The sequence below is a fragment of the Oncorhynchus mykiss genome, chromosome 10 (assembly GCF_013265735.2).
Source record: "Oncorhynchus mykiss isolate Arlee chromosome 10, USDA_OmykA_1.1, whole genome shotgun sequence".
NCBI lineage: Eukaryota > Metazoa > Chordata > Actinopteri > Salmoniformes > Salmonidae > Oncorhynchus > Oncorhynchus mykiss.
Window position 1 is genome coordinate 22,902,523 of NC_048574.1, and position 25,153 is coordinate 22,927,675.

The 25,153-nt window shown below is 43.6% G+C and overlaps 1 protein-coding gene across 4 annotated transcripts in view; it reads right to left on the reverse strand.

The window, feature by feature from the left end:
- The window catches only part of LOC110533520 (roundabout homolog 3), a 242,088-nt gene that overhangs the window by 29,267 nt on the left and 187,668 nt on the right, over positions 1-25,153 (reverse strand). For all 4 annotated transcript variants that reach the window (XM_036989922.1, XM_036989921.1, XM_036989923.1 and 1 more), the window contains 3 exons: positions 22,120-22,291; positions 6,302-6,504; positions 862-943 (listed from right to left, as the gene is read on the reverse strand). In XM_036989922.1, the coding sequence (XP_036845817.1) occupies positions 862-943; positions 6,302-6,504; positions 22,120-22,291 (457 nt within the window). The remainder of the gene's footprint in view (positions 1-861; positions 944-6,301; positions 6,505-22,119; positions 22,292-25,153) is intronic.

The window sequence follows — 25,153 nt, forward strand, 5'->3', positions numbered from 1 at the left end:
TTATATGGGCATGACTGTCACGGATCTTTCTGGAACACACCTGGCCCCTATTCCCACTGATTGTATTTGTATATATGTGCCCTTTGGTTTCCATTTGGGGGTTGATTATTGTTACAATGTCCGTTGGTGCGTGTGAGTACCTGTGCTGTGTGTTTTGGGTTTTCGTGCCCTTGTGGGTCGGGTCTCGTCCCATGTTTTAATCATTGTGCGCATGTTTTATTTATTCAAGGTACTCCTAGTTTTTTTGTTTGGTCTTCGTCCCCATGCCTTTACATGGCAAGCCGTAATTTGTGCTTCATTTAAAAAAAATATTACGCATTCCTGCGTCTGTCTCCCAAATCATTGTTACCAACGTGACAGAATAATCGACCATTAAGGGAGACAGCGGGAATGGCCCGTCCGACAATGCTGCGACTGGTCCGTCTGGTGTTGCTGCAACTTCAGCAGCTACAACTGGCCCGTCCGACGACGCTACAACTAGTTTGTCCGGCGCCACTGCTACTGGTCCGTCCGATGCCGTCGCAACTTTGGCAGCAGCAACTGGCCCGTCCCACGCAACTTCAGCAGCTGCATCGTGTCCTGATCGACCTGCACTGCATTCCTGTGATTGTCCTCGAGGCCGGTGTCGTTGCGCTGCTGTCACGGATCCCTCCCTGTGCCTTTATACGGCACGCAGTAATTTGGGCTTAATAATAAAAACTATTACGCATTCCTGCGTCTGTCTCCCGATCCTTCATGCCAACGTGACAATGACATGGCAGAGGCAATCTAATACTGTAGGGAGGAGTTTATTACAGTAGATTTACCATTCACTGTGTCCTGTGTGTGTGTGCGCGCGTGTCTACGTGTGTGGGCATTTACCTTTAACAGTGAGTACACCGCTCCACATCGTTTCTCCGCTCGAGCTGGAAGCCACGCAGGTGTAGGCCCCAGAGTCGGTTTCCTGGCAAAAAGAGAGAGGGCCTAGTCAACATCGGTGTATATGCACAGAAGCACAATGCCTTTGCCTTTTCACATTCAGGTGTTCTGGAGCAAATCTTTCCAGATAAGTCAACGTGAACATCTATCTAGAATCTATGGGCTATCTGTAGTCTCCAAAGACTGTTAACTATGTATAATAATTCTGTGTATCTCCCCAAAGATACCCATATGTTTTATTGCTCTGATCTAATAAGTACTATTCTCATAATGGTTAATGGGGAAGTATTCTATTTACAGTATGTTCTATTGGAACATAGTTGTTGGATATGTACATTTGCGCTCATATGGTCCCATGAACATTAATAAAGAGTAACATTACGCTTTGCTGTCAATGAAGTCTCACATGTAGCTGTAACACTGCTAGCTTGTCCCTTAATAGAGAAACCACAGTTCCTCAAAAAGGGTTTGGAGCATATGTGCTGTTATTTTAGTTTTCTTTACTATAGTACCTCTGGGCCTGTGCACATAAAGCGTCTTGGGTTAGAGTTTCTGATCTAGGATCAGGTCCCCCCTGTCCATGTAACTGTATTCATTAAGATCTAAAAGGCAAAACTGATAATAGATCAGCATTCCTACTCTGAAAGACTTTATAAATATGGGCCCTGATACTTTGGTACTAATGGGAGAGTTTTAAGGGGCAATCTGCAATTGCTAGATACATTTTTGGACTTATAAATGTATTATATCTACCAATTTATTTTTAAAGAACACTAACTTATAAATGCCTCATGAGCTTAGTTCAACTGTTGTACCCCAACGTTTAAAGGAGATTAAAGGACTTTTCACATTATGTAGACAATGGTATTGTGCTGGGCATAATGAACATGAGATTGAAAAGAGGTGGAATATGTAACCAGAGCGGTCTGCAAACTTCTGTGGCTCATACAGCACTTCATATTTTCTGTGGCTCTGACTGTGCTGCATACTGAGCACTCAACAGTAAGCAGCAACATGGGCTGATGATCCATAGCCATACTACTAGCAAGGGAAACTTTGTGTGTGTGTGTGTGTGTGTGTGTGTGTGTGTGTGTGTGTGTGTGTGTGTGTGTGTGTGTGTGTGTGTGTGTGTGTGTGTGTGTGTGTGTGTGTGTGTGTGTGGGTCATTAAAAATTCATTGGGAAGCTCAGAGCTAGACGGGGGCTAGAAATTGCTCACAACAGTGGAAGATGTAGACAAGGATCTAATGATGGTGACAGCTCACGGCCACCCGCTTGCAGGTTAGTGGGCTACACAATCACACAAACACAGATTTCAAACTAACAACTAGGTTTTCAGACCTTTTGGTTAATTTAAAACCACTCTTATTCAAAACAAAGCTAATTAATGATGCAAAGCACACTACAAAAACACAGAGGGAGACAACACAATGCAATCAATATAATGCAATGTGGTTGGTTTTTGGATGCCATCCACTACTTCTCTCTGTGTGTGTGTGTGTGTGTGTGTGTGTGTGTGTGTGTGTGTGTGTGTGTGTGTGTGTGTGTGTGTGTGTGTGTGTGTGTGTGGCTGGCTGGTCAGTTGCAGTGGCGTTGGCATTACACAAGTCTAAGTGCCCTGTCTAAAAGCCCCAAGAGAGACAGGAGAGGTGACTCCAAGTCGAACAGTACATCACTCTTCCATCTCTCTTTCTATAGGCCGGCTGACCCTGAACGGACCTGTATGGCAGCCAAGGATGTGGCTGTCTGTGGGGGCAGGTCCATGTTGGTGACTGGTGATTGGAGGAAAGGAGTGGGAAGGGGTAAATGGCCGGGCATCTAACTATTAATCATGGTTGGCAGCTTTGGGTGCTGCGCTAAACAGATTGTTAAAAATGTATGAAGGAGGCAAGAGTTTGTTATTTTCTCCACATCCTCGCTGTTCTTTCTCTATATTGTAGCATCTTCCTTGACTTGTTCTGTTTCTCTCTCATCTCAATACCCTGTCTTTCTTTCTCATCTATTTTCTTTCCACCCCCCTCGTTCTTGTTCTGGTCCCGGGGTAATGGGCATCTCTTCAGTCACAGAGAGGAACAAACCGACCATCTGTCTGGTCCCCTGCCCTCTCTTCTCCACCCCACCCTCCTCTCTCACCTCTCCTACCTCCACCATAAGTCAACTTCCTGTGCCCCACTCTGCTTTAGTTCAAAGATGAGCGTCCTGATAAAAGGGAAGGAGAGCAATTAAAAACAAACAGGGACAGTGTCCAAGTTTCAAAAAGATAGAATTGGCCATAAGTACAGTCCATCTAGTCGAGGCGAGTCGAGATGTGAGAAATTCTTTAATACAGTCATTAGAGGAAGTACCAAAGAGTGTTTTCTACATCTTGAGTGCATGAAAAATGTTTTGGTACATTGAGATGCTTGACTTAATCTTTTTTCTCTCTTGGTCTCTCCTTCTCAGCCTCTCTCAAAACCCCTACAAGGATTTAATTAGTGTCATGGCGATCGTTAATCACTCTGGGCCCAACAATCAATTAATTAACGCGTCAGCTGGTCCCGAAGCTCGCCACACACACACACAACCTGCGGGTTGCAGGTGCAGCCCGCAACCCCGGAGAGCTCTTGGTAGAATGAATATCATTATCCGTGCATATACTACCACTAACGATTGCACTCGTTCATCACCTTGGCGAGTATGCATCACCGCTAATTTATTTATTTATTTATTTCACCTTTATTTAACCAGGTAGGCTAGTTGAGAACAAGTTCTCGTTTACAACTGCGACCTGGCCAAGATAAAGCATAGCAGTGTGAGCAGACAACACAGAGTTACACATGGAGTAAACAATTAACAAGTCAATAACACAGTAGAAAAAAAGGAGAGTCTATATACATTGTGTGCAAAAGGCATGAGGAGGTAGGCAAATAATTACAATTTTGCAGATTAACACTGGAGTGATAAATGATCAGATGGTCATGTACAGGTAGAGATATTGGTGTGCATAAAATAAAATAAATAAAAACAGTATGGGGATGAGGTAGGTAAAAATGGGTGGGCTATTTACCGATAGACTATGTACAGCTGCAGCGATCGGTTAGCTGCTCAGATAGCAGATGTTTGAAGTTGGTGAGGGAGATAAAAGTCTCCAACTTCAGAGATCTTTGCAATTCGTTCCAGTCACAGGCAGCAGAGAACTGGAACGAAAGAAGGCCAAATGAGGTGTTGGCTTTAGGGATGATCAGTGAGATACACCTGCTGGAGCGCGTGTAGAACATCGTGACCAGTGAACTGAGATAAGGCGGAGCTTTACCTAGCATGGACTTGTAGATGACCTGGAGCCAGAGGGTCTGGCGACGAATATGTAGCGAGGGCCAGCCGACTAGAGCATACAGGTCGCAGTGGTGGGTGGTATAAGGTGCTTTAGTGACAAAACGGATGGCACTGTGATAAACTGCATCCAGTTTGCTGAGTAAAGTGTTGGAAGCAATTTTGTAGATGACATCGCCGAAGTCGAGGATCGGTAGGATAGTCAGTTTTACTAGGGTAAGTTTGGCGGCGTGAGTGAAGGAGGCTTTGTTGTGGAATAGAAAGCCGACTCTAGATTTGATTTTCGATTGGAGATGTTTGATATGAGTCTGGAAGGAGAGTTTACAGTCTAGCCAGACACCTAGGTACTTATAAATGTCCACATATTCAAGGTCGGAACCATCCAGGGTGGTGATGCTAGTCAGGCGTGCGGGTGCAGGCAGCGAACGGTTGAAAAGCATGCATTTGGTTTTACTAGCGTTTAAGAGCAGTTGGAGGCCACGGAAGGAGTGTTGTATGGCATTGAAGCTCGTTTGGAGATTAGATAGCACAGTGTCCAAGGACGGGCCAGAAGTATATAGAATGGTGTCGTCTGCGTAGAGGTGGATCAGGGAATCGCCCGCAGCAAGAGCAACATCATTGATATATACAGACAAAAGAGTCGGCCCGAGAATTGAACCCTGTGGCATCCCCATAGAGACTGCCAGAGGACCGACAGCATGCCCTCCGATTTGACACACTGAACTCTGTCTGCAAAGTAGTTGGTGAACCAGGCAAGGCAGTCATCAGAAAATCCGAGGCTAATGAGTCTGCCAATAAGAATATGGTGATTGAGTCGAAAGCCTTGGCAAGGTCGATGAAGACGGCTGCACAGTACTGTCTTTTATCGATGGCGGTTATGATATCGTTTAGTACCTTGAGCGTGGCTGAGGTGCACCCGTGACCGGCTCGGAAACCAGATTGCACAGCGGAGAAGGTACGGTGGGATTCGAGATGGTCAGTGACCTGTTTGTTGACTTGGCTTTCGAAGACCTTAGATAGGCAGGGCAGGATGGATATAGGTCTGTAACAGTTTGGGTCCAGGGTGTCTCCCCCTTTGAAGAGGGGGATGACTGCGGCAGCTTGGGGATCTCAGACGATATGAAAGAGAGGTTGAACAGGCTGGTAATAGGGGTTGCGACAATGGCGGCGGATAGTTTCAGAAATAGAGGGTCCAGATTGTCAAGCCCAGCTGATTTGTACGGGTCCAGGTTTTGCAGCTCTTTCAGAACATCTGCTATCTGGATTTGGGTAAAGGAGAACCTGGAGAGGCTTGGGCGAGTAGCTGCGGGGGGGGGGGGGGGGGGGGAGCTGTTGGCCGAGGTTGGAGTAGCCAGGCGGAAGGCATGGCCAGCCGTTGAGAAAGGCTTGTTGAAGTTTTCGATAATCATGGATTTATCGGTGGTGACCGTGTTACCTAGCCTCAGTGCAGTGGGCAGCTGGGAGGAGGTGCTAAGCTTTATGACGCCACAGAAACTCGACCACCAATCACTAAATCACTGACTCACCCATAAACCATAAAAAAGCCACTCTGCCAGTATTCCAATATTAATATCTGCCTCTCAATTAGATTGCTGAGTTGTGTTTTAGAGTGGACGGCTACTATGACCTGTATGACGCTCAATGAGTAAATATCAATATATCAAATGGACAGGTTGCTTTGCCGTGGCATCTCAACACTGCTATGCCTATTGCTGTGACTGGCAGTGAGTCATAATAGTACAATGAATTAATTTAAGCTAAATACCATTAAGGCTGAGAAGTTGATTGGATTGAATTGGAAACAGCACTCAGTTGTGACTGCATGCGGTTGCTTAGTATCACCTAGGAGAATTAGCTCAGAAGATTGGCCATGATGAGACTTGGAGTGCATTGAGAGGAAATGTGAAGCGTTTAATTTAATTTACTAATATCCAGGGAGTGATGGCATTTACGAAGGAGGATGGAAAGAGAATCAATGAGAACATTCTTGCAACGTTCATGAGCATTATTGGGAACATTCTTTCTATGTTCTTAAGAATTATTGGGAACGTTCTATTTAAGTTATTTTCAGGTACCTGCAGGTTTGTGATCTGGAACATTCCGTTCTCCATCAGGCTGACACGCTCATCTCCCAGGATCCTCTGGCCATCCTTCTCCCATTGAATGCTGGGCAGAGGGTTGCCCATCACGTGGCACTGTAAATGGGCCGTGGAGCCCGGCGCCAGCGTTTGATTGGCCGGTCCTTGGCGGATGATGGGTGGGACTCGGTCGGAGGATGCTGTGTGGTGGAGGGAAGGAGAGAGAGATACGTTACGAGAGAGGGTAGTTGAGTGTATTCTCTTGGAGGACCATCCTCCACCAACCAGCTACAGAATACAAACACATTGCTATATATTCATGAGATAGCTGTTTTAGAGATCATAGAAAAACGAATATACATAAATTAATCGTAATAGTTAATTAACGTAACAGTTATGGCATGTTACGTTAATGTATCCTAAACATTTGCAGCATGGAGAAACCTTGAAGCCTCCAGTCACTCAGCCTTGTTAAAATACTCCAATCCAGTGGCCTCCCGAGTGGCGCAGCGGTCTAAGGCACTGCATCGCGTCACTTTGATGCGTCACTTCAATCCCAGGCTGTGTCACAGCCGGCCGTACCCATGAGACGGCGCACAATTGTCAGTGTTGGGGGAGGGTTTGGCTGGCTGGGATTTCCTTGTCCCATTGCACTCTAGCGACTCCTTGTGGTGGGCCGGGCGCCTGTAAGGTGACTTCGGTCGTCAGCTGGTCTGTGATTTTTGTACATTTTTATTTTGTATTTTTTTAATTGAATATCCAAAACATACAATATACTTGCAGTGAAGCCGCTCAACAACTACACCACACCAGTCATCCAACAGACTCCCATTCAGAGCGACACACAGAAGCATCCAGGGTCAACGCCCTGCTCAAGGGCACGTCGACAGATCTCCCACAAGGCCAAAAAGAACGGGGACGCCAACCCTCCACGATCCCCCCACAGTTCCCCATAGCTGTCCCTCAACCATCCGAGACCACTCCCACAGTCACCTCTCCCAATAAAACATTTTAATTCCATTCCCCACCCCCAAGAACCCCCCAATGCACCAAAAAAACAAGAAAATGAACTCATGAGAAAAATAAATAGACAAAATAAAACAGAAAACAAGAATGCCAACTGTATATGTTTGAGTGCATGTCTGGCACTATTTACATGTGTGTATTTGAATGAGAGTATGTGTATATGCATGTGTGCAAACACCGGCGCTGCATCAGCCTCAGGCAAACAGGCATTTGCTGTAAAAACACTGCCCCTCAGTGTCATTCAAACATACTTTTTATTATGTTTTATTTTGACTTTATTTTTTATTCTTTATCTTTGACCATCATACTATCAGACAGACATGTTTCCTCCGACACATTGGTGCGGCTGGCTTTTGGGTTAAGCGAGCAGTGCGGCTTGGCAGGGTCGTAGAAAGCCCTTGTTGATACTAGCTAGATAGCCACATCCTTGTAGTCAGAGTGTAACTGGAGTTAGAATGCAGTATAACTGCAGTAGGCTCCAAATACTGTTTCCAAAATAACCATTTTTTTTACTACAATAATTTTGCAGTTGAACTGCAGTTACAGTGCAGTATAACTGTAGGACCCCCTAACGGTAAATGATGAACTGAAAACTTGAAAGAGTCATGGTTCTATGAGCCTCTCGTTCACCATAGGGGGCTTACTGGAGCTGTCATTTTGACTGAGACTTGTAAATGTGTGATTTAAACAATGTACATTTGATAATTGCTAGGCAAACAAATACGAGGTCTAATTGTGGCTGGAACCGGACTAGATTGTGAACGACTCTTGGCGGAATGCATTGCTTGACTGCTGTGAGGCTGATAAGTAGCCTGATGACTCACACTAGCTAATGTTAATAACTAACCCTGCTTTTATAGCTAAGATGCCGAAAAGCTGTTGGGTTCCGTTTTGTTTGAACAATGGTAGGAGAAAACCACCAAATCAAGTTTCCTCAACTGGCCAAGGACCAGGTTAGACAAACCTCATAGTTTCAGGCTATACGCCACGATGATGATGTAAATCTGTGGGCTGCGGTTACTCGATACATTTGTGTGTTCACAGCACTTCATTCAGAGTAAGTCGATGATTGGCTGAGATAATGAGTGGGCTGGACATGCAGAGAGATGAGTTCGGATTGGTCTGCCATGTAGCACGCTTCTGTCTTTTTGAACTGGTCAGTATGTGTAGGTAATCCTATCTAACCTGGATAATTTTTGTATATACTGTATCTCAGAGCCATTTACTTTGATAGTTATAGCCTAATGTTAGCTAACTGACATTGAGACTGGTTGGTTAGCTACCTGCAGATTCATGCAGAGTAGTAATGTCATGAGTTGGGATTATGGTTCATTGTTTAGCTAGCTAGTTAGCTAAGATTCCACTATGCAGGTAACCATTACAATAGAATGTTAATGATGTCATTGTGACAACTGTTGATAGATATAGCTGGTAAATTTGCTCTGGCTTTTTACTCCGATTTCAGAGCACTCTCGTCTGAGTGTGCCAGAGTGCAGAATAACTGACGAATTTACGAACGCTCCACACCCGTTGAATATGGCCGGTGTCAGTAAACTTGGGCAAAAAAGCGTAAATTGTTGCCAGCAGTCACCAGCGCTTTGGATAACATAAAAACAGCCTAATCAGCTCTACTAGGGCAAAGTGAGCTGTTCTCTCATTTGTGTCTGGAAGTAGCTAGCAAGCTAGCCAACGTTAGCCAGTTAGCCTGGGTGCTTGACTGCTGTTGTTAGGACAGAACGCTCGGATTAAAGAGATGGTTTGGGTTAAAGCTTAAGAGGGTGTGAACGATGCTGAATGGGTGTAGACAAAGAGGAGCTCTCCAATAGGTGTACCAAAACATTCAAAGGTCAGTTTTCCAAGCAGAATTACTTTCCCATTGTTCCTCAACTGTAGTGTGTGATATACCATTTTCTAGCTCTGAGTCGCTACATTTATTCAATGTAAAAAACACCATTTCAAATGTTGCTACATAAGACCGAACCGAGCTGATCGGTTACATTTACAAAAACATCTTCATATTGCTTTCTCCCATTAGACAGCAATGTTATGGCTTAACATGCCAAAGTAGCACTGAATAATTCAATATTAATTTGTGTAGACCTGGAAAACTATTTTTGTGTCGAGCGTCGTGAGGGAGGCGGAGGACCATGAATAAGTCATTGACGAGTCAATTACTTTGGCATTTACCATTCCCTCTCCAATGCATCTAAAAGTTCTAATGGTAAAACCAAGGACGTTGGACAGTACATGCTGAAATTGGGTTTGAGATATTGGACTCTATTCCAAGAGGCCAAGGGGATACTTTTATGAAATAACATATGGGAAAGGAAACATAATAATTCACAACATACCACCAGGATTGTGGACATAGTTCCTGCATTTGCCACATCACATACTATTTATTTTATTTATTTATTTAACCTTTATTTAACTAGGCAAGTCAGTTAAGAACAAATTCTTATTTACAATGATGGCCTACCAAAAGGCTAAAGGCCTCCTGCGGGGACAGGGGATAAAACAATTAATATAATAATAATAATATATATATATATATAAATATAGGACAAAACACACATCACGACAAGAGAGACAACACAACACCACATAAAGAGAGACCTAAGAACACATAGCAAGGCAGCAACACATGACAACACAGCATGGTAGAGACAACAACATTGTAGCAACACAACATGGTAGCAGCACAAAACATGATACAAACATTATTGGGCACAGACAACAGTACAAAGGTCAAGAAGGTACAGACAACAATACATCACGAAAAGCAGCCACAACTGTCAGTAAGAGTGTCCATGATTGAGTCTTTGAATGAAGATATTGAGATAAAACTGTCCAGTTTGAGTGTTTGTTGCAGCTCGTTCCAGTCGCTAGCTGCAGCGAACTGGAAAGAGGAGCGACCCTGGGATGTATGTGATTTCGGGACCTTTAACAGACTGTGACTGGCAGAACAGGTGTTGTATGTGGAGGATAAGGTCTGCAGTAGATATCTCAGATAGGGGAAGGGGGGGCCTAGGAGGGTTTTATAAATAAGCATCAATCAGTGGGTCTTGCGACGGGTATACAGAGATGACCAGTTTACAGAGGAGTTGGTACTGGTGTGGCATTGGTACTATGTGGCTTTGTTTGTGTGCTAAATAGCCGTATGGCGTAAGTGGATACATGTCAATCTACCTTCATAGAGGCTGAAATATGGGAAGGAGGAGCGGAGTGTTTGTGTGTGTGGGCCTGTGCCTGAATAGTGAACAGTGTCCACAGATGAACAGTATAATTATCGTTTTAATTGGATTGGCACTCTCTGCATTGACTCTTATTGAGTAATATAGAACATAAGTAGTACAGTATGCAGTTTACGTCAATAGTGTACGCCTTGCCCCTTGGCACTAAATCCCATCCCTCCATAGACTGTCCATCCTGTAGTGAAGCACAGGACCTGGCTATAGGCTCACTAAACCACCATTGCCCTGCAAACAGAAGCAAGCCAATGGACATATGTGTGTCTGTCTATGCCAACTCTGTACGTCTGTGTGTACACCATCACGTAAACATTACTGTGTGTGTGCTGACATCTTACAGAAAAACATACAGTTTCAACGTCACCTAAGTACCACTGTACCTCACTTTCAGTGTGTAGTCTATTGACATGAAGTCTGCTCAATGACATTTAGTCATATACAGTGCCTTGCGAAAGTATTCGGCCCCCTTGAACTTTGCGACCTTTTGCCACATTTCAGGCTTCAAACATAAAGATATAAAACTGTATTTTTTTGTGAAGAATCAACAACAAGTGGGACACAATCATGAAGTGGAACGACATTTATTGGATATTTCAAACTTTTTTAACAAATCAAAAACTGAAAAATTGGGCGTGCAAAATTATTCAGCCCCCTTAAGTTAACACTTTGTAGCGCCACCTTTTGCTGCGATTACAGCTGTAAGTCGCTTGGGGTATGTCTCTATCAGTTTTGCACATCGAGAGACTGAAATGTTTTCCCATTCCTCCTTGCAAAACAGCTCGAGCTCTGTGAGGTTGGATGGAGAGCATTTGTGAACAGCAGTTTTCAGTTCTTTCCACAGATTCTCGATTGGATTCAGGTCTGGACTTTGACTTGGCCATTCTAACACCTGGATATGTTTATTTTTGAACCATTCCATTGTAGATTTTGCTTTATGTTTTGGATCATTGTCTTGTTGGAAGACAAATCTCCGTCCCAGTCTCAGGTCTTTTGCAGACTCCATCAGGTTTTCTTCCAGAATGGTCCTGTATTTGGCTCCATCCATCTTCCCATCAATTTTAACCATCTTCCCTGTCCCTGCTGAAGAAAAGCAGGCCCAAACCATGATGCTGCCACCACCATGTTTGACAGTGGGGATGGTGTGCTCAGCTGTGTTGCTTTTACGCCAAACATAACGTTTTGCATTGTTGCCAAAAAGTTCAATTTTGGTTTGACAACTGATTGTTGTCCTACGGACAGAGTCTCCCACCTCAGCTGTAGATCTCTGCAGTTCATCCAGAGTGATCATGGGCCTCTTGGCTGCATCTCTGATCAGTCTTCTCCTTGTATGAGCTGAAAGTTTAGAGGGACGGCCAGGTCTTGGTAGATTTGCAGTGGTCTGATACTCCTTCCATTTCAATATTATCGCTTGCACAGTGCTCCTTGGGATGTTTAAAGCTTGGGAAATCTTTTTGTATCCAAATCCGGCTTTAAACTTCTTCACAACAGTATCTCGGACCTGCCTGGTGTGTTCCTTGTTCTTCATGATGCTCTCTGCGCTTTTAACGGACCTCTGAGACTATCACAGTGCAGGTGCATTTATACAGAGACTTGATTACACACAGGTGGATTGTATTTATCATCATTAGTCATTTAGGTCAACATTGGATCATTCAGAGATCCTCACTGAACTTCTGGAGAGAGTTTGCTGCACTGAAAGTAAAGGGGCTGAATAATTTTGCACGCCCAATTTTTCAGTTTTTGATTTGTTAAAAAAGTTTGAAATATCCAATAAATGTCGTTCCACTTCATGATTGTGTCCCACTTGTTGTTGATTCTTCACAAAAAAATACAGTTTTAGATCTTTATGTTTGAAGCCTGAAATGTGGCAAAAGGTCGCAAAGTTCAAGGGGGCCGAATACTTTCGCAAGGCACTGTATAATTTTTAAAAGTTTTTTAAATTGTGCGTTTTGATTGATTGTACCCCAGACAATGTCGCCAAAAGAAATCATTAACACAAAATGTACCTCAAAATGTATATCAAAACTACAGACTTATTGTATCATCATGAGACAAATTCCTTTTTTTGCTGGAGCCATAGCTAGTGATATTGTTGGTTTATGAACTCAAACACGATGGCTGAACTATGACAAAGGGAAAATGTGAAAAAAATATTTACCATTGAGCTGTAAGCATAATGTACACTTAGGTTGTTGTCTGTATGCTAAGCTACAATATTCTAGCTAAGGTACAGTGCTTTGAGGCAAACACGGAGCACAAATGCATCTAAACAACAGTTTATCCCCTTCCCTAAATGGCACGGCGGGACGATGGGAGCATGTGTTCCCGGCAAAGTTAATTTGCATAGCGCCATTCCGACTTGTGCTTTTTGATTACGTCTCGCGTTACCTCCTGCTGTTTGTTCATTTGGGGAACTGGGGGGGGCGACAATGTTTCATGTTTGATGGCTTTGAAGAATCTTTAATTGATTTGGGTTTAACTTCTTGAATCTACTTGAGACGCACATGTCCCAAGTAGGCACCTGGAAATGCAAATGCGCTACGCTAAATGCTAAATGTACTCGTTAAAACTCAAACCTTGATCAAAATTCACAAGCAGGGTATTAAATTAAAGCTACACTCGTTGTGAACCTAGCCAGCAAGTCAGATTTTTAAAATGCTTTTCGGCGAAAGCATCAGAAGCTATTATCTGATAGCATGCACCCCCCAAAATGCCAGCTCGACACGTAAACAACAGATTTTGCGATAGACGGCGCTACCCAAAACGCAGAAATAAAATATAAAACATTCATTACCTTAGACGAGCTTCTTTCTTGGCACTCCTATATGCCCCATAAACATCACTATTGGGTCTTTTTTTCGTTTAAATCGGTCCATATATACCCAAAATAGCTTTGTATAGAAGTAGTGTCATTCAGAAAAATTCATCGTTTTTAAACGCTGCGTAATTTTTTAAAATTAAAAAAGTCGACGATAAACTTTCACAAAACACTTCGAAATCCTTTTGTAATCCAACTTTAGGTATTAGTAAACGTTTATAATCTATCAAAACGATTACAGGGCGATGTCTCTTCAATAGGTCCTCACTTCAAAAACAATGCAATCTGATCTCTCTCTGAACTGCATCCGGGTGAAGACTGGAGAACTTGGGGTCAGACAGATGGATTTTCCAACAATTAATTCGATTGAAAATTAGTACAATGGCGCCATCGTGCGGAATTTGTAGACGGTGCAGGCAAATTCCCATTAAATTCTGTTGTCCTTTAACAACTGGTGGAAGTGACTTATGGAAATTATTTTTTGCTTTCAGAGAGCAGTTTTTCTTGCGTTTTTCAATGAAACACACGCTCTGTTATAGTCACAGCCGTGATTTAACCAGTTTTATAAACTTCAGAGTGTTTTCTATCCACACATACTAATCATATGCATATACTATATTCCTGGCATGAGTAGCAGGACGCTGAAAAGTTGCGCGATTTTTAACAGAATTTTCAAAAAAGGGGGGGGTAGATCTAACAGGTACAATTGTGAAGGAAGTGATGGAGGGTGAGGGGGAGGCGGGGGTGGGATGGGGGTTACTGGGGGTCTAGTCCATTGGCTAAAACAGCAGTCCATGACATATGTCAGCATAAAAAATGATAATTAGGTAGTCGGAAATATACTAATTCCCAAATGGCACCCTTTTGCCTTTATAGTGCACTACATTTGACCTAGGGCTCTGCTCAAATGTAGTGCACTATAAAACAAATACAGTGCCATTTAGGATGCATCCAAAGTGTTAGATGGTAATGGGATATGAATGTGGGTTTGTACGAGGAAGGCCCTGGGTTGGGTTTAGGATATTGGTTATTGGCTGTGTGTGTGATAGTTGATAACCCCCTAGGGATCACTAACTCCAGGGAAACTCACACTAGGTTTCTGTCCTTACAGATTAGCTTTCATAGACACACAAACTGGCACACACTCACTCACACAGGAATGCACAAGCACACACACGCATGCACACACACACCAGTGGAGGCTGGTGGGAGGAGCTATAGGAGGATGGGCTAATTGTAATGGCTCGAATGGAATAAATGTAACGGTATCAAACACAAACATGTGGAAACCACGTTTGACTCGGTTCCATTAATTCCATTCCAGCCATTACAAGGAGCCCTCCAATAGGTCCTCCCATCAGCCTCTGACGCATACATACACATACAAACGCAAACAAACTGAAACACACACACACTAAGAAGCTGTGACGGTGCAAACAACTATTTTGTAGGCCTCTGAATTTATGGGATGGTGAGAATCCATTCTTTAACGACAATGTTCAGGCAGGTGGGAGATTAAAACATGCCATGATTTCCTGATTTGTGTGTGTGTTTAGCATGTGTGTGTCTGTCCCAGACTTTTGTGTATGAACAATATACAATATATATCACGTATATCATGATATACAATATATATCAATGTATATCATCCCTACAGGATTTCCTGGTGATTTCTTGGGATATTTGAAAAAAAATGCTCGTGGAAATGCTTCTTGGAAATTCTGACTAGGGTTGCAAAGCTACTGGTAATTTACCAAGTCCCGAGAATCTTCAGTAAATGTGTTAATTAACAAAAAATATATGGCAATCTATTGTAAATTTGGTAATTTATACTCTAATAACTTTAACAAAAAAATATTCATATATAGTATTCATTTTTTATATCTGTGTACATTTGTCCATGAGTTTCTAGTAGATAGACCACATGGTTAATGAGAAAATAGCCTAAGTAATGAAACAATTAACTCTGCAACTCTTCCAAATATTGACTTTTATTCACAACTGCCCTCAGTTTGACACCAAAACATTGACAACAAATACATATTGACAATAATAAAGGATTTTTCATGCTGGAAAACTCATATTAAACACCAAAGGTATTCATTAAGTTGATGGTTTATATTTAGGATAATGCTTTTTGGTTTATTTTAAAATCATCTTATTTAATTATCTAATATATTTTACATTGATAAGGCCACACAGAGGGCCAGAACTAATTACAGACACCTGTAATAATCTAAAGTACCCAAAAGGGCCACTAGATGTCTTGTGATAGATTACAGAAAATTCTTGAAAGATACCAAAATTCTGGCAGTTTACTGGTAAACTTAGAAAGTTTGCAAACCTATATCTCCCTTTGCAACCATATACAGTATCTGACATTTTGCATGTTAATATGCCCTGATTTTGTCAAATTTGTCCTGAAAATGCTCTGACGAGGGAAAACGTTTGTTGACGTGTGGCTTGGTTGAACCATATTATGCTGTAAATGTGCAGTGATTGGATGAAATTGTGAGCCCTCTTTTTGTACTGTGGTGATGGGTCAGTTTTATGTGATAATATTGATATGATTTGCCAACTCTGGTCTCTTGGCCCTCCCATTCCTACGGGAGGGCACCTGCCGCTCGGCCCAGTCAAAGCTCTTCTCTGTCCTGGGACCCTAATGGAATCAGCTTCCCTCTGAAGCTAGGACAGCAGAGTCCCTGCCCATCTTCCAAAAAACACAACCCTAGCTCTTCAAAGAGTATCTTAAATAATCGCACAGTACCCACTCCTAACACTCGCAGTTGACTCCCCGCCACTAGCACTGACTTTGCTGATAGCTACTTTATTGAGGAAAAATGTACTTACTATGATTGAGACATTTGGTTGTCCCACATTTACCTTTGAGGAACTTTGGATGCTTTCACTCAGGAGACTCCCAGTTAGATAGCAAATTTTCCTTTTTTCCAAAAATATTATTTTTGTAGGCGAAATAGCTCCTGTTTGTTCATCATGCTTGGCTGAGAAATCGACCGGAAAATGCTACCACTACAACGCCAAACATTTTTCAAAATTAACTCCATAATATCGACAGAAATACGGCAAACGTTGTTTAGGATCCATCCTCAGGGTGTTTTTAACATATCTATTCGATAATATATCCGTCGAGGCAATTGGTTTCTCATAAGAAGCGATTGGAAAAATGGCTACCTCAGTATTTTACGCAAGATTTTCTGCGGGAGACACCATGTGACCACTTGCTATATATGGTCCCTTACGGCTATTCTTCAATGGAAATGCGCAAAAAGACATCACAATGCTGTAGACACCTTGGGGAATACGTGGAAAACATAAGCTCATTCGTAGCTCATTCACAGCCATATAAGGAGTCATTGGCATGAGGCGGTTTCAAAAAATGCGGCACTTCCTGATTGGATTTTTATCTGGGTTTTGCCTGTAACATCAGTTCTGTGGCACTCACAGACAATATCTTTGCAGTTTTGGAATCGTCAGGGTGTTTTCTTTCCAAGGCTGTCAATTATATGCATAGTCAAGCATCTTTTCGTGACAAAATATCTTGTTTAAAACGGGAACGTTTTTCATCCCAAAGCACCCTAATGCATAACTGATGAATGCACTTACTGAAAGTTGCCCTGGACAAGAGTTTCTGCTAAATTACAAAAATGTAAAATGTAAATGTAATGATTTGACTGCTTTATGCGGAAATAGTGCATTGATTGGTCAAATTTGCAAGGCCTTGCATAATATGCATGGATTTGTTGATTTTACCAAAAAACATGCGATCGCAGAATTGCGGAATCCTGGAGGGACTGATATACAGTAAGCTCCAAAAGTATTGGGACAGTGACAAATGTTTTGTTATTTTGGTTATTACAATAACAATACGGTTATAGTGCGGACTGTCCGCTTTAATTTGAGGGTATTTTCATTCATATCGGGTGAACCGTTTTTGTACATAGTCCCCCTATATTAATGGACCAAAGGTATTGGAACAAATTAACTTATGTGTATTAAAATAGTAGAAAGTTTATTATTTGGTCCAATATTCCTAACACGCAATGATTATATCAAGCTTGTGACTCTACAAACTTGTTGGATGCATTTGCTTTTTGTTTAAGGATGTGTTTCAGATTATTTTGTACCCAATAGATATGTATGGAAAGTTATGCATTGTGTCATTTTGAGGACACTTTTATGGTGAAAAATAATATAATATGTTTCTAAACATGTCTCTAGTAATGTGGATGCTACCGTGATAACGGATGGTTCTAAATGAATCGTCAATAATGATGCACATATCATACCCCAAATACATGCTAACCTCTCACCATTACTATAACAGGGGAGGTTAGAATTTTTTATAAGGGGTAGGATATTTGTGCGTCTATCACGGCTGTTGAAGGAAGTGGACCAAGGTTTCAGTGTGGTGAGCGTAAATGTTCTTTTATTATAAAAAATAAAGCCAACAAAACAACAAATGAGAAAACAACCGTGGCAGAACTTCCCACCACCACAAACTGACCAAGCAGCGTGTTCAGGAGGACTGGACATGGGTGGACATCCTAAATGGCAAGGGATCCTGGACATGGGAGGAGATCCTGGCGGGAAAGGATCGCCTGCCGTGGGAGCAGCTGGAAGCAGAGAGGAAGGCGGAGGCAGTGAGAAAGAGGGCCCAGGATTACACAGGGTCACGGCTGGCACTAAAGACCGGGAGGCCACTCCCCAAATTTTTTTGGGGGAGGCACACGAGGAGATTGGCTGAGTCAGGTTGGAGACCTGAGCCAACTCCTCTTGCTTACCGTGGCGAGCATCGCACTGGTCAGGCACCGTGTTATGCGGTGGAGCGCACGGTGTCTCCAGTACTCATTCTTAACCCGGTGCGCTACATTCCAGCTCCCTGCATCTGCCGGGCTAAGGTGAGCATCCAGCCAGAATGGGTTGTGCCAGCACTGCGCTCGAGACCGCCAGTGCGCCTCCACGGCCCAGTGTATCCGGTGCCTCTGCCAAGAACTAAGCCTCCTGTATGTCTCCCCAGCCTGGTGAGTCTTGTGCCTGCTCCCAGAGCCAGGCCTCCTGTGTGTCTCTCCACTCCAGTGATCCATGGCAAGAAGCCTCCAGTGATGATCCATGGCACGAAGCCTCCAGTGATGATCCATGGCAAGAAGCCTCCAGTGATGATCCATGGCCCGAAGCCTCCAGTGATGATCCATGGCACGAAGCCTCCAGTGATGATCCATGGCACGAAGCCTCCAGTGATGATCCATGGCACGAAGCCTCCAGTGATGATCCATGGCACAACGCCTCCAGTGATGATGCATGGCACGAAGCCTCCAGTGATGATCCATGGCACGAAGCCTCCAGGGATGATCCATGGCAAGCAGCCTCCAGTGATGATCCATAGCATGAAGCCTCCAGTGATGATCCATGGCAAGAAGCCTCCAGTTATGATCAATGGCCCGAAGCCTCCAGTGATGATCCATGGCACGAAGCCTCCAGTGATGATCCATGGCAAGAAGCCTCCAGTGATGATCCATGGCACGAAGCGTCCAGTCCGGAGGCCCCAGCGACGTCCTTCAGCCCGGAGCCTCCAGCGACGGTCTCCATTCCGGAGCCTCCAGCGACGTCCTTCAGTCCGAGCCTCCAACGACGGCCTCCAATCCGGAGCCTCCAGCGACAGTCTCCAGTCCGGGGCCTCCAGCCACGTCCTTCAGTCCGGAGCCTCCAGCGACGTCCTTCAGTCCGGAGCCTCCAGAGACGGTCTCCAGTCCGGAGCCTCCAGAGACGGTCTCCAGTCCGGAGCCTCCAGAGACGGTCTCCAGTCCGGGGCCTCCAGTCCGGAGCCTCCAGCGAGGGTGCCCAGTCCTGGGCCCGCAGCGAGGTGCCACCAAAGTGGGGTGAGCCAGTGGTGGAGCGGGGTCTGCGTCCAGCACCTGAGCTGCCACCGCGGATAGATGCCCACCCAGACCTTTGGGGGGGGGGGGGGGGGGGGGGATACTGTCACGCCCTGACCTTAGAGATCCTTTTTATGTCTCTCTTTGGTTTGGTCGGGGTGTGATTTGGGGTGGATAATTCTATGTTCTATTATTTGTATTTCTATGTTTTGGCCGGTTAGGGTTCTCAATCAGGGACAGCTGTCTATCGTTGTCTCTGATTGAGAACCATACTTAGGTAGCCCTTTTCCCACCTGTCTTTGTGGGAAGATGACTTTGTTTATGGCACATAGCCTTTAGCTTCACGGTTTGTTTTGTAGTGTTTCTTGTTTTGTGTCTTTTCTAAATAAAATAATATCTACGCTCACCACGCTGCACCTTGGTCCAGTTCTTTCAACGGCCATGACAGCGTCTGTAACTTTCTCACTCATCATTATTCCTTGATTCATTAAGGATTCATGGTAGCATCCACATCTGCACTTTAACCTCATAGTCATTGTATCATTTCAAATCTAAAGTGCTGGAGTACTGTACAGACCCCCCCTCACCCTTCCGGACCCGATAGGCATACATTTTTTAATTATAGAGACCTGTTCTGAATGGACCCGAGGACAACTAGACCCTTTCCGTATAGACCTGGTTGGATCCAGACCCGGTCCGAGTGAGGAAAGCAACAGAAAGGAACATTTTTCAGCTACTTTATTAACTAAAGCTGATAAAACTCGAGAGGAGGGAGAGAGGTGCCGCTCTAGCAGGCATGGGAGAAGGGCCATTCTGTGAGCGAGTGGCATGGGGAGGAGGGTGGGAGAGACAGCAGCAACTAACCAACTCGACTTGCTGCCATAGCTGCCAAAGTTTTTTCATCAAAAATGATTATGCAGTACCTGTCTTAACTGCATCAATCCAGGAGAAGCGGATTACTTAGTACCTGTCTTGACTGCTTCAAACCAGGAGAAGCTAGTTAAGCTAGCTAACGTTAGCTAGCTAGGCTAACTGAGGCTGCAGTGCATGCACTTTCTCATCCTACTGTTAGAAACAACAACAACTCCATTCAGAATATTAAGTAGCAGCCTGACTCCCTTTTGGCTATTGGTCATTGTAGACTATCCTTTTCCTTTAACTTTTAATTCTGTCATTTTAATTCCATCTTCCATTGATTAGATACAGTATCTCCTAACTTTTGCCACACATGGAGTGAGGCTCTATTTCTGTAGCCTATTGCCACTGATTATTTACAGTGCCTTTGGAAAGTATTCAGAGCCCTTGACTTCTCCACATTTTGTTATGTTACAGCCTTATCCTAAAATAGAATAAATATATATATATTTTCAGCAATCTACACACAATACCCCATAACTATGAAGTTTAAAGAGGTTTTTAGAATGTTTTACAAACGTATATAAAAAAAAAACAAACACATACCTTATTCACATAAGTATTGCTATGAAACTTGAAATTGAGCTCAGGTGTATCCTGTTTCCATTGATCATCCTTGAGATGTTTCTACAACTTGATTGGAGTCCACCTGTGGTAAATTCAATTGATTGGACATGATTTGGAAAGGCACACACCTGTCTATATATGTCCCACAGTTGACAGTGCATGTCAGAGCAAACACCAAGCCATGATGTTGAAGGAATTGTCCGAAGAGCTCCGAGACAGGATTATGTCGAGGCACAGATCTGGAGAAGGGTACCAAATAAATTCTGCAGCATTGAAGGTCCCCAGGAACACAGTGGCCTCCATCATTCTTAAATGGAAGAAGTTTGGAACCACCAAGACTCTTACTAGAGCTGGCCGCTCAGCCAAACCGAGCAATCGGGGGCTAAGGGCTTGGTCAGGGAGGTGACTAAGAACCCGATGGTCACTCTGACAGAGCTCTAGAGTTCCTCTGTGGAGATGGAAGAACCTTCCAGAAGGACAACTATCCCTGCAGCACTCCACCAAAACCTGTCTCAGAGCGCTCAGGACTTCAGACTGGGGTGAAGGTTCCCCTTCCAACAGGACAATGACTCTAAGCATACAGCCAAGACAATGCAGGAGTGGCTTCGGAACAAGTCTCTGATTGTCCTTGAGCAGCCCAGCCAGAGCCTGGACTTGAACCCAATCGAACATCTCTGGAGAGACCTGAATATAGCTGTGCTGCAACGCTCCCCATCCAACCTGACAGAGCTTGAGAGGATCTGCAGAGAAGAATGGGAGAAACTTCCCAAATACAGGTGTGCAAAACTTGTAGCGTCATACCCAAAAAGACTCAATGATGTAATCGCTGCCAAAGGTGCTTCAACAAAGTACTGAGTAAAGGGTCTGAGTATTTGTGTACATGTGAAATATCAGTTTTAAATTAGCAAAAAAAATAAAATGTTTTTGCTTTGTCATTATAGGGTTAGGGTTAGGGCTAGAATATGGCTATAACAAAATGTGGAAAATTCAAGGCATCAGAATACTTCCCGAAGGAACTCTATGATTGGCCAACAACAAGCTACACACGCCACGCTCTTCTCTCTTGAAAAGCAAGAGCAGCTGCATAAATTATAAAATGTCTCTCTCTGTCTCTAGTGGGTTAACTGCCTTGTTCAGGGGCAGAACGACAAGATTTTTACCTTGTCAGCTCTGGGATTCAATCCAGCAACCTTTTGGTTATTGGCCCAACACTTTAACCACTACGCTACTTGCTGCCCCACGGGTATATGTGGATTCGGACCCGCTTGGGTCCCAGATCAGGTCTCGGGTATATGTGAATCTGTGAAGCCCTCTAGAGTTTGTGTTCCTCCCACAGACACTCACCACTCTCGACCTCCAGCAGGGCCTTGGTGAGGATGCTCCCAGCTACAGAGATAGCCTGACAGATGTAGTATCCCGAGTCCTCACTGTGGACATCTGTGATGGTCAGCTCCCCGCTCAGAGACACAGAGAACCGTCCCGACTGGGCAGCTTCCTGGATGGGGAACAGCAGGATCTGGGGAGGCAGGAAATGACGCAACACACTGTCACATAACAAGTAGGCTGAAACCAGTCAGTACAGGGGGACAAAACTTTACATAAACTGTTGTCACACAACAGGTGAAGCATATCACAACACCACATTATTCTGAATGTAATTTGGTTCTCAATTAACCACCCTGATAGAAATTGGCTGTGTAAAACTGAATAGTATTTTGCGAGTGGAATTTTGAAAGTGTAAAGCAGTGGATACACTTAAGATAATTCAGCCACATGAGAGAGAGAGAGAGAGAGAGAGAGAGAGAGAATGCCTGTGTGTGCATGCATGCAGTGTATGTGTGGTGTTCGTCGCCTCTATGTGTATGTGTATATTTTGGGGGGTTGCAGGGGTGCGGTGCTCTTTGACTCTGTCCTCTAAGAGGCTTAAAGCTGGTTGGTGGACAGCCCATGGCTAGAGGTAAAAGATGAAGGGATAATCGTGTGTGCGTGAGAGGCAGAGAGAGAGTGAAAAAGGGAGAGGGCCACAGTCGCGTTTAGTGATAGAGAGAGGGAGGACACAGGCACAGAGGGATTGAGGGAGGGATAGAGGGAGAAGATGGGCACAGAGGGACAGTGGGAGGGATAGAGGGAGGGAAATAATAGAGGGAAAGGGCAAAGAAGGAAAAAAGAGAGGGCCACAGGAGCACAGAGGGAGGGAACGAGGGAGGTGAGGGGCGCAGAGGGATAGAGGAAGGTATAGTGGGAATAGTTAGTTAAACCAAAGAGAAGCCCTCTGTTGTGCTATTTAGAGCCAGGCAGTTTGGTGTTATCTAACAGCCATGGCAGGGCTACAAATGGGTTCTCTCTCTCTCTCTCTCTCTGCACCTCCTACTCTCACATACAATCCTTTGCTCTCTACATCAACTTCTCATTCCTCTCCCCTCTTTAACATTAGCATCTATCCATTTCTATCTTCCCTTTTCTGTTTCTACCTCTCCCTCTACCCACTATACCAACCACTCTCTCCCTCTATCCACCTTCTCTTCATATCTCTCTCTCCATCACCCCCCACCCTCCTTCTGTCCCTGAGAGTGGTGCTACAGGCTCCCACGCACACACTCCCATCAAGCCTTTCAGCATGTTGTTGCAGACTGTGATGCATCACAGAGTTCTCTGTATTCTCACAGTGACTCGCAGACACATACACACACATTTTCTATCTTGCTTAAAGAGCCTATATACTCCTGGTGAGATCCGTTCTAAAATGAGAAGTATATTGCACATTTACACCATAGACTAACACCAGGGTTCACCTCCCACTGCCTCAAAATGTGTGTGTGCACTTGAGCGCATGTGCGTGTGAGGACAAATTACTAAAGAGGGAGCCAGAGATCGATATAGCCTAACCAGAAAAAAAAACTGTTTCCGATCCTCCTCCTCCTCCTGCTGCCCGCTGCTGCTGGACTTTGCAGATTCTGCCTTTAAACTCCTTAAGTTCCAGTAATAGGCGTGGTCGGCATCCTTTTCCATTCGGAGTGCCAAGTTATCGTACCATTTCTACTGATCTGCATGACAGTTATGATTTTCATATGCACATTTTCATGGAACGGTTTCATTTTATTTATAAAAAGGTCTTCCTATCTCAAAGTCAATGTCATGTGGTTAATCAAAACTATCTAGATGAAAATTATACAAATCTAAAAGTAACTTCTATTGCCATTGCCAAAGGGTAAAAATTGGCTACATAAAGCCAATAAATATAAACTTGCAGCCCGCAGGTAGAAAATATCCTGATAAAAATAAAAATCCTATAAACCACATTGGCTACGCATGGCCTGTCTGTAAGTAACTTGAAACATTGTATCAACCATTAACTTGGTCAGCCAGAAGCTGGTGCTAACAAACTTGCAACATTGTATCAAATATTCTGGGCCCTCAGAGTTTCCTGTGCCAATGAGCTCCAGACAGAGAGACACCGCTATAGACTTTTTGTGCAAGGGATAAGACGTAATCAGGTAGGCCTATTTTATGACGTTTCCACCCGACCAGAGCATGACATTTTTTTTCATTTCATGCTGAGTGGTTATCGAAAGGGAGGGAGATGGAAATATTTTTCAAATAGGCGACGTTGAGGATCTATTGACAATCTCAATGGATGTGAAAAAATACTGTTTACTTACTGTTTGAGTCAAAGAAAAATTAGTTTGAGAATTTCCACAGTGATGGTGAGTTAAGACAATGAGAAATGGTATCAGATCCCCAAATGGGCACATTTATAAGCCTACATTTCCGAGCAGGCCAGGTAGCCTAGGCCTAGTTCTATACGTAATTAAGTGCGTGTCCTTACTCAAGATTGACAGGATCACTCCAAACAAAAGACAATGAATAAATTGACAACTTGTAAATGGAATGAAATAAACATGTGTAGCCTAGGTTGTGCGCTCTACAAACAACGTGTCCACTTCTACATTGACAACAGGAAGACTGTAATGCATTCAATATATCATTATTATTAACGGAAAATACCGTAACCAAACAAATGTAGATTAGAAGTTATGGAAATTAAAGGTAAATGTACTGCTGGTGATACTGGTGTTGTAAGGGGCTTATTACAGTTGTATTCCAGCCACTAGGGAGTACTCAGGTGAATCCCATGGGAAATAAAGCAAAACAGTTTATGTTAACTGGGGGAGAGGGATAAAAACTATTTTTTTTTAAATGCTCTAAAATGCTGTTACATCGTGTTGACATGATCAAGTAAACAGTACCTTTCGCGCTGGAGTTTACATTATAAGCGCATAGAAAGGATAACACATGTGTTACTTTCTATGAGCTTATAATATACACTACCGTTCAAAAGTTTGGGCTCACTTAGCCATTTCCTTGTTTTTGAAAGAAA